Source organism: Hippopotamus amphibius, chromosome 9, assembly GCF_030028045.1.
Source record: "Hippopotamus amphibius kiboko isolate mHipAmp2 chromosome 9, mHipAmp2.hap2, whole genome shotgun sequence".
NCBI classification, from domain to species: Eukaryota; Metazoa; Chordata; class Mammalia; order Artiodactyla; family Hippopotamidae; genus Hippopotamus; species Hippopotamus amphibius.
The window spans coordinates 120,613,007-120,622,140 of NC_080194.1; the positions used below are offsets into that span (position 1 = coordinate 120,613,007).

The 9,134-nt window shown below is 38.7% G+C and overlaps 1 protein-coding gene across 1 annotated transcript; it reads left to right on the forward strand.

Moving 5' to 3' along the window:
* Positions 1-7,698, forward strand: THUMPD1 (THUMP domain containing 1). The gene is made up of 4 exons (XM_057749695.1): positions 1-290; positions 2,044-2,218; positions 3,181-3,429; positions 3,886-7,698. The coding sequence occupies exons 1-4, from the start codon at positions 60-62 to the stop codon at positions 4,302-4,304; spliced, it is 1,074 nt and encodes a 357-aa protein (XP_057605678.1). The 5' UTR covers positions 1-59; the 3' UTR covers positions 4,305-7,698.
* The last annotated feature ends 1,436 nt before the right edge of the window (positions 7,699-9,134 follow it).

Genomic DNA, 9,134 nt, shown 5'->3' on the forward strand with positions numbered 1-9,134 from the left:
GTGGGGGCGCGAGGGCCTTGGAGAAACACGTTTCTCGTTTGGCTCAGCTTTCCCGTACCATGGCGGCCCCCGTGCAGCAGCCTCCTCAGCCTGGCGGCGGGAAGCGCAAAGGCAAGGCTCAGTACGTGCAGGCCAAGCGGGCTCGACGCTGCGAAGGCGGCGGGCCCCGGCAGCTGGAGCCCGGGCTCCAGGGCATTCTCATTACCTGTAACATGAACGAGCGCAAGTGCGTGGAGGAGGCCTACAGCTTGCTCAACGAATACGGCGACGACATGTATGGGCCAGAAAAGGTACCGGCCCCGCGGAGGGTGGGCCTGCGGCCTTTTAGGGAGGAGGGAGGGGTGGCAGGCCGGCTACAGGTATACGCATGCACGAGTTCGGTGGCTTCAGCTTGGTGAGGGGGCGTGTGTGTGTGTGTGTGTGTGTGTGTGTGCGCGCGCGTGCGTGCCCGCGTGTCCGCCCCCCGCGACGTCTCGGTTCACGACCCCTATCCTGTCTTGTGCTTGAAATGCTTGCACTTTGGACTTTTTCCCGCCATCATTAATCACGGTTGTTCCCATGGATACATTGGTGTGTGTGTGTGTGTGTGTCACACGACCCTTACTGGGTCTTGTGCTTGAAGTGCTTTGCACTTTGGGCTTTTTTTCCCCCATCATTAGTCACGGTTGCTTCCATGTATACATTGCGTTCTGCGGTTCAGGCATTGTTTCTCAAGTTCTTTCGGAACCATTTACGTATTGTAGTCTTGTGAAGTATTGCTCACAAGGACACTGAGGTTCAAGAAAGTTAGGTACTGGAAGTTAGGTACTATAAATTCACAGGGGCACACTTCATTCCTCCTTGTTTTTGCCATATCTTACCGCCATTTGAACACTATGGCTGTAATAATGTTTGTCCTAAGCAATAATATCTCTACAATAGTGGTTTTACTACTAGTGCTAGTTATTTTCTCAAATGCATATAAAAATACATTTCAAAAAGTAAGAACTTTTTGTAACTATACCGTATAAAATCTAATTGTCCCATTTTGGAAGTAATTAGTATCATTGGCTTAGGATTTGGACCAGTATACACATGCACACCCCAAGGAGTTAAATGGAGGAGCATAGTACAGAAGGCATTTAAATTACTGTTATTTAGTAGCTCAGGGGATGGGCATGCTGTTTAATTCTGCTGAGCTAGATAAAAAAGAGAATAATGATAGGACTTAAGGTTGCCTAAAAACATTGCATATGTACATAAAATAACATCCTGGTATACAGTAAGAGCTCGATAAGTGTGTAAAATTACCATTAGTGCCTAATTGGCAACCCCCATTAGTGGGGTAGAGAACTGGGCAGTAAGTGCATGTCCTGTCTACACTGATATACCTTGAGCAAGTTCTTGAGCTATTTCAGTAGGAGTAGGATTTTTAACTTCATAACTTTTTTTTAATTTTTAAAATTTTTTATAAACATGGGTTTTCCTTGCTGCACGCAGGCTTTCTCTAGTTCCAGTGAGCAGGGGCTACTCTTCGTTGTGTTGCGGTGGCTTCCCTTGCTGTGGGGCTTCAGTAGTTTTGGCATGTGGACTCAATAGTTGTGGATTGCAGGCTCTAGAGCACAGGCTCAGAAGTTGTGGCGCACAGGCTTAGTTGCTCCGTGGCATGTGAGATCTTCCCAGACCAGGGCTCGAACCTGTGTCCTTTGCATTGGCAGGCAGATTCTTAACCACTGTGCCACCAGGGAAGTCCATAACTATTTGGTTTAATCTCACGCAAAGATATCTATAGATGGGATTAAGGTCCACCCTGCAGTGATTCATCTGGTGAGCACATTTTCCTCTGCCCTAGACTGTCAGAATGCTTTAGAAAACATTTTCAAATGAAATGTACCACAGTCTGAGGGAACTCCCTTCTTCCTCCACATTTTGGAGGGAATGGTGTCGTAATGAAAAGCTTTATTATCAATATTGAGTTAACTGGCGGTTTCATGTAAGTAGTTAATTAAGAGCTATTAACAGGAACTGTTGTGGCGTTTCTGCTCATTAGTTTTATGCAAACAGTTTGCAGACAAGGATCAGCAACCCTCTGGAAGTGAGGGAGAAGAAGATGATATGGAGGCTGCCTTGAAGAAAGAAGTTGGTGACATTAAGGCATCTACAGAGATGAGGCTAAGAAGATTCCAGTCAGTGGAGAGTGGAGCAAATAATGTAGTCTTCATCAGGACACTCGGGATAGGTGTGTCTGACTAATACACTTTAAGATTATTGATCCTATAATATCTGGATGTCTCCCTGTCTCGGAGAAACACTGCCTACAAAATGGCCTCATGGGCATGGCTCAGTTAATCATTTGATTGCATCCTCTCTACACTGTGTTAGCACTAGGCATATGGAGAGGTAGAATGTGGTAGTGGACATAGGGCTTAGGAGAGGAAACCTGGCTTTGCCACTTTCTTTGTATGTAACTTTAGGCAAAACAAGAATACGTGGTTCTGTCTAAAAGGAACAGCTGCTACTCAGCCCCAGCCAATTTGAAATGGCTCTAGCCATTTGGCAATGTAGTCTCAAGGAAAGCCAGATCTTCTGATTTTTCAAAAAAAAGTTGGAGAAGTTTCTAGGTTTTTAAATGTAGTTAATTTAAAAATATTGAAAAAACTGAGCAGCCCAAAACAGACTCACATATAGTCAGGATGCCTCCTAAGGACTACATTATGGTCTTGTGCATTCATGGCTCCGGGGCTTCTCTGAGGTCTGAAATCTAGACTTCTGTACAAACTTAGCTAATGGATTGATTAAATCTTTTTAAGTGACTTGCAGATTTTTGTTTTGTTTTTGTAAAAAAAAAAAGTACTATTTAATGTTTATTACTTTGATAGTTGCTGCTGTTATAGGAAAACAACAGCATGGTGTTGCCATCAGATAAATCAGACTTCATAAATAAACTAACTCCAGTGTCTTCATGAACAATTGTTTTTGATAAATGCAGAATTAAAATATTAGATACAGTATTAATACAGAGTAGGCACCAAAGAAATATTAATTGGAAAAAATGGTTGGTTAAACTTGTTTAAAATTCTACTGTCGATTTATGTCACTGCCAATGAAAATTCATTTTAGAAAGTTTGAAGAGTTTAAAATGTTTGAGAACTTTTAAACTTACCTGTTTGTTCTGTGCTGATTTTTTTCTTTTTATTTTAGAACCTGAGAAACTGGTGCATCATATTCTTCAAGATATATACAAAACCAAGAAGAAGAAAACTCGGGTTATTTTACGAATGTTACCCATCTCAGGCACATGCAAGGCTTTCTTAGAAGATATGAAAAAATATGCAGAAACATTTTTGGAACCCTGGTTTAAGGCTCCAAACAAAGGGACATTTCAGATTGTATACAAATCTCGGAATAACAGTCACATGAATAGAGAAGAAGTTATCAAAGAATTGGCAGGTATGTTTCTCTTAGTGATTTTACATAGGTGTGCTATGGTAGATACTTGTTTTTAAGTTTTTTTTTTTTAAGATTTAAGGCTTACTTTTTTTTTAAGGTTTACATTTTTGAGTGTAGAACAAGTATATTAAAGTGTCCTTAAATAATATCAAACCTAACTTTTCAATATGTTGGGTATGAGATTTTTTTTGGTAGTTAGATACTAAAGCCTTTTCCAAATCAAGATTGAATTTTCTTTAGGAAAAAAAGTGCTCTTATTAAATGTCTCAGGATTTCATTTGTGTTTATTTATTGAAAGCATTCAGGTAACTTGATTGAAGTCCATGTAGAAGAGTGAACTAGTATATACATATTGTTTTAACAAATTCTAAGTAGGAGGAGATGAAAGATTGTTTTTGTATCCACTGAGCTTAATGGTATCCTTCTTAGCCTGTTTTCCTGTTATTTTTGTTACAGGAATAGTAGGCAGCCTCAATTCGGAAAATAAAGTGGATCTTACCAATCCACAGTACACAGTGGTAGTAGAAATCATTAAAGCTGTCTGTTGCTTGAGTGTTGTGAAAGATTACACGTTGTTCAGAAAATACAATCTCCAGGAGGTGGTGAAGAGTGCTAAGGACCCGTCACAGCTTAACCCAAAGCAGGCAGTGCAAACAGGAAATGGAAAAGAAGCTAAATTGGAATCTGGTGACAAATCAAATCAAAATGACCCAGCCGAAGGAAAAAATAACCAGCAGGTGCTACCAGAGAATAGTGAGGAGCTGGGTCAGACAGAACCAATATCTGAGACACATGTGGTGAGTGGCGGGGTGGCTAAACCTGAACTTGCAAGTCAAGCAGAAGGCTCTGAGTCAAATGAAAATGACCTCTCGTAAGGAAAAAAATCATTTGATGTTGAAGGTGGATTTCTCAACTGCGGTTCTGTGAGACGTTGCTGGGATTCCATATAAAATTGTGACTAAACATATTGCTTTTGAGTTTGTGTGCTGTGTAATGCTGTACTCACAATAATTGAGCAGCCCTGTTAATAGTTTTGTTCGAGATATTTCAGCCCTGTATGGCAGTTTGCAGTAGGCCCACATGCATTTGGTTGAGCTAGAAGAGGCTGTTGTTAAATTGGTGAATGCTACTGCACAGAGTGGAGGGTGGTGTGAGGAGGATGTTGGCCTCTCCCTCATGATTACCTTCCTCACTCTCCCCTTCTGCACTCCCAGCTGACTTATGGGAGTGAACAAGCTCTGTGAAATCGAAACTCACGGGGATTTTCATTCTAAGGAAGGAATTTTCGCATGTTGCCACTCAGCTGTTGCCTGCCATTTTGTTGTAAACATTGCAAAAACATGGGTCATATAGGTTAGAAGTGAATTGTTTTGTACTTTTTGTGATTTTGTTGTTTAGCTTTTATGCCCCTGCCCCTTCTTTTTTTTGGCCACGCCCCATGTGGAATCTTAGTTCCCCTACGAGGGATTGAACCCACGCCCCCTGCAGTGGAAGCTGTGCCCATTTTTATGCTTTAATAACATTTGTTACAAACAAATCTGATGATCCAGTGCTGCAGTTTTTGAAGCCAAGGTGTGAGATAGAAGTGTTCCATTCTAGGCATAGAATTACAGACATTTCCGATAAGGTTAGTTATGAAGAATTAGTCTTCTGAGCTACTACAGTATACTAGGGCAACAAGGGACTCATTCTTTACAGTATAAGCTACTTCACAATGTAAATCGTTATATAATCCAAGCGGTTCCGTTCCATTGTTTAGCCTTTGTGAAATGCAATTTACAAACCAAACATTTGGTTCAGCAGTTTTAACTACGTAACCCCTTGACAAAGAAAGATGATTATTTTAATGGCTTTGGAATATCAAGACAGTAAAGCTTTTGTTCAGAAAGTCACATTCAGTGAAAAGATTTAGGAAGCAGATTATTTAGTAGCAGAACTTTTTCCAGAAAAGAAAAATTCACATAGTTGGTAAAAATCTAAAGGAACCAACATTAAAATGCTAGGTCAAGAAGCAGTATAAGAAATTGAAAAGACTCGTAATAAATTGACTTATGTCATGTGATGCTAAAGAGGTTTTGTGTGGGCTGATGAATCAACAGATTTCATGAATATTTGTCATGCTATAGCCTTTGTAAGATTTGTAAATGAGGAGGAAATTCAAGGAAACTTTCGGTTGCTAGGAGCCTCCTAAAGCAATGCTCATTGTAAATTTAATAGGTCTTCATATCTGAAAACCAACAGTCTGTCATCTGTACTCCTGGTGCCCTATCAGTGGCTGGCTCCATGACAAGTTTTGCCTGATTTTAATACAAGAAAATCCTGATGTTGGTGTTGCAGCACACTGTGTAACAGAGAAGTGCTTAACATGGCTTAACAGGTGTTACAGCACACTGCTTAACAGAGAAGCACTGATATAAAAAACTTGGAGATGAAATGAAGAAAGTTCTAAATAATGCTACAAAAATGGTTAATTTAATTAAAGATCCATTTATGCAAGAATGTTTAAAAAAAACCAACTAAAACCTGAACAAAGAGCACATAAATTTCCTACATACAGAAATCCAGTACTTATCAGAGGAAGAGTTCTCCACAGGATATTTATATTGAAAGGTGAATTACCAGTAAATTATAAGTACAAGAAAATATTAGGCCAGATTTTGCTAAATGCTTTGAAGATGAAGAATGAGTACAGAAACTAGTCTATATAGCCAACATTTCTTCATTATGAGAACAAATGTACAGTTTATGCAAGGGCCTGGAGAAAAGTGTTTTTTTCTTAAAAGTGACAGGAGTCTTAGATTAAAAGAAACTGACTCTTTGGAATGCGTAAGGCACTCTTGAAATGTTTCCACAGCCACTTGGGTTTGAGAATGAAGAAAGCAACAAGTCTCAAGCCTTATTTAAACTCTGCTTGAAGAACTGCAAAACCAAATTAAATAGCATTTCCCCTCTGTTTTCCAATGCTGGTGGGTAACTGGGTGAGGAGCCCTTTTTCAAAATCGCAGCCTGAGATTTTGTCATTGAGAGAAGAGGAAGAACTCTGAGAGTCCTATTCTGACAGTTCTGGATTTCTGTGAAACAAGAGTATCCTTCAACTTAGTGCTGCCACTCACATACATTGAGGGTCCCCTTAATTTGAAAGTTTTTTCAAAGGTTCCTCCAGGGTAAAACTGAGAAAAGGTGGAAGAGACAGACACCAAAGAGGGCTGCAAAATAAAATGTCCGGATTGAGAATACTAAGGGGTTGTGAAATTAGCTTTTGGTGTTGGATTTATTCTTAAGTTTTAACAAGTTCAAAAGTGTTAAGTGTTCCTGCAACAATAGCTGTATTTGTTTATTGGCTAATGAACATGGAAATATATTCTTATCCTCCTAGCTAGTGGTTCTGCTGGTAAATCAGCCTAGAAGGATTTGGGAAGGGCAGAGAAAATAGAAAGGGCCTTGCTAATGCAGATGAGGCTGGAACTTCCTTATATATCTTTAGATATTTAGAATGTTAACTCTTCATAAGTTGAAGTTATCTTGAAAGGATGATAAGAGCATTGTAACTATCATTGGGGGAACATGGATGATAGGATTTTGGTGCCTTCATCAGACTTTTTCCAAGACGAAGATACTTTTATTTTGATAGTACAAGACTCTGGAACTCTGGGAATAACATTGGCTGTATGTTTACAGAACATACAACTCTGTGGAACTGGGTTCCTTTTATTTTGTGAAAGCTGCTACTCTACAGAAAGATTTTGATTTAGTAGTTTGTTTTTATTCCCCTTTTGTATTTATTTGTATTTGGTAAGACCTTAGTGGGACAAAAGTTATTCTTCCCCAAGTATAAGGTAGTACTGTGTTCTGTTGGAATCTGAATTTGTTCATTGAAAGATTTGTTTTCAGGTTTACCAGCTGTTTATTTTCACTGACATTTGAGCATGTTATTCAATAAATGATGAGACTCCCAAGTGGGAATTGAGTGCTTTTTGTCCTTTTAATTTTTATTTTAAACAATTATGTCAAACTCCACCTCAGTGTTGTGGTTTAGTAAACTTGTTTTGCTCTTTGGAGGAGAGAGTGTTAAATTTGATATTTTAAAACATGTTTCTCTACTGTTAAATGTGATTTCTAAATATTATTTTTCTTGTATTTTGCTTTTGGTATGGCCAGATATTCGGCTTGTTTTTCATAGTTCCAGATGTTTTTAGAAAAATCAAAATAAATTTGTTCCTTAAAGATTGGTGTTCTCTATCTCTACTTTTTTTCTGCCTCTTAGTAAATCTCTTGCTTTATAATTATAAAGTAGATATATCATAAAATATGTATTTATGTCAAATTATGTATTAAAAGTCATGTACTTTGTCCAAAAAGTAAAGACATAGACTTTTTTTTTCATTTTCTATTTTACTTTATCTCTTGGCTGCATTGGGTCTTTGTGGTTGCACACAGGCTTTCTCTAGTTGTGGTCATTGGGGGCTACTCATTGTGGTGGCTTCTCGTTGTGGAGCATGGGTTCTAGGTGCATGGGCGTCAGTAGTTGCAGCACATGGGCTCAGTAGTTGTGGCTTGTGGGGTCTAGAACAGAGGCTCAGTAGTTGTGGCGCACTGCTACTGTGGGATTAGTTGCTCCACAGTACGTGGGATCTTCCTGGACCAGGGATCGAACACGTGTCCCCTGCATTGGCAGGTGGATTCTTAACCACTGTGCCACCAGGGAAGTCCCAAAGATACAAAAATTTATTAATTGCTTTTGAATAACTAAAAACTCTTAAGCATTTTATATCTAATTCAAGTGTTAGATATTTCACAGTGAATTTGCTTTAAGATGAGGTATAGGACAGTACTTAATTAAGTTCACTCATTGGCTTTTAAATTCTTTACCTTCCTCACTTTAACATTAATATTTTAATTCACCTTAAAGAATTAGTAACATATAACTGTTGGTGGGAATGTAAATTGATACAGCCACTATGGAGAACAGTATGGAGGTTCCTTGCAAAACTAAAAATAGAACTACCATATGACCCAGCAATCCCACTTCTGGGCATATACCCAGAGAACACCATAATTCAAAAAGACACATGCACTCAATGTTCATTGCAGCACTATTTACAATAGCCAGGTCATGGAAGCAACCTAAATGTCCATCAACAGATGAATGGATAAAGAAGATGTGGTACATATATACAATGGAATATTACTCAGCTGTAAAAAGGAATGAAACTGGGACATTTGTAGAGACATAGATGGACCTCGAGACTGTCATTACAGAGTGAAGTGAGTCAGAAAGAGAAAAACAAATATCATATATTAACACATATATGTGGACTATAGAAAAATGGTACAAATCATCCCGTTTGCAAGGCAGAAACAGAGACACAGAGGTAGAGAACAAATATGGACACCAAGTGGGGAAAGCAGGGAGGGTTGCAGGGGGGGAATGAATTGGGAGATTGGGATACCAAATTGTACACTCTAAATATATGCAGTTTATTGTTAAAAAAAAAAAAAAAGAGTAGCATATAAAGATTTTAAGAAGAAGAAATTCTAACTTGAGCATTTCTCTTAGAATAGTTCTAATCTTTATTTTGAATCAATTAGGCACAAGATAATTTTACTGTTTATTGTGCTTTTCTAATTAATCATTTGACCCCTGCTATTTTAAACACTACAAGTCATTAATCATTGCCTTTGTTGTTTGGTCATCATGACAATTT

Coding starts and splice junctions, on each gene's coding strand:
- THUMPD1 (XM_057749695.1), top strand. CDS start 60: ATGGCGGCCCCCGTGCAGCAGCCTCCTCAGCCTGGCGGCGGGAAGCGC. Junction 291..2,043: donor ACATGTATGGGCCAGAAAAG/GTACCGGCCCCG, acceptor TTATGCAAACAG/TTTGCAGACAAGGATCAGCA. Junction 2,219..3,180: donor CATCAGGACACTCGGGATAG/GTGTGTCTGACT, acceptor TTTTTATTTTAG/AACCTGAGAAACTGGTGCAT.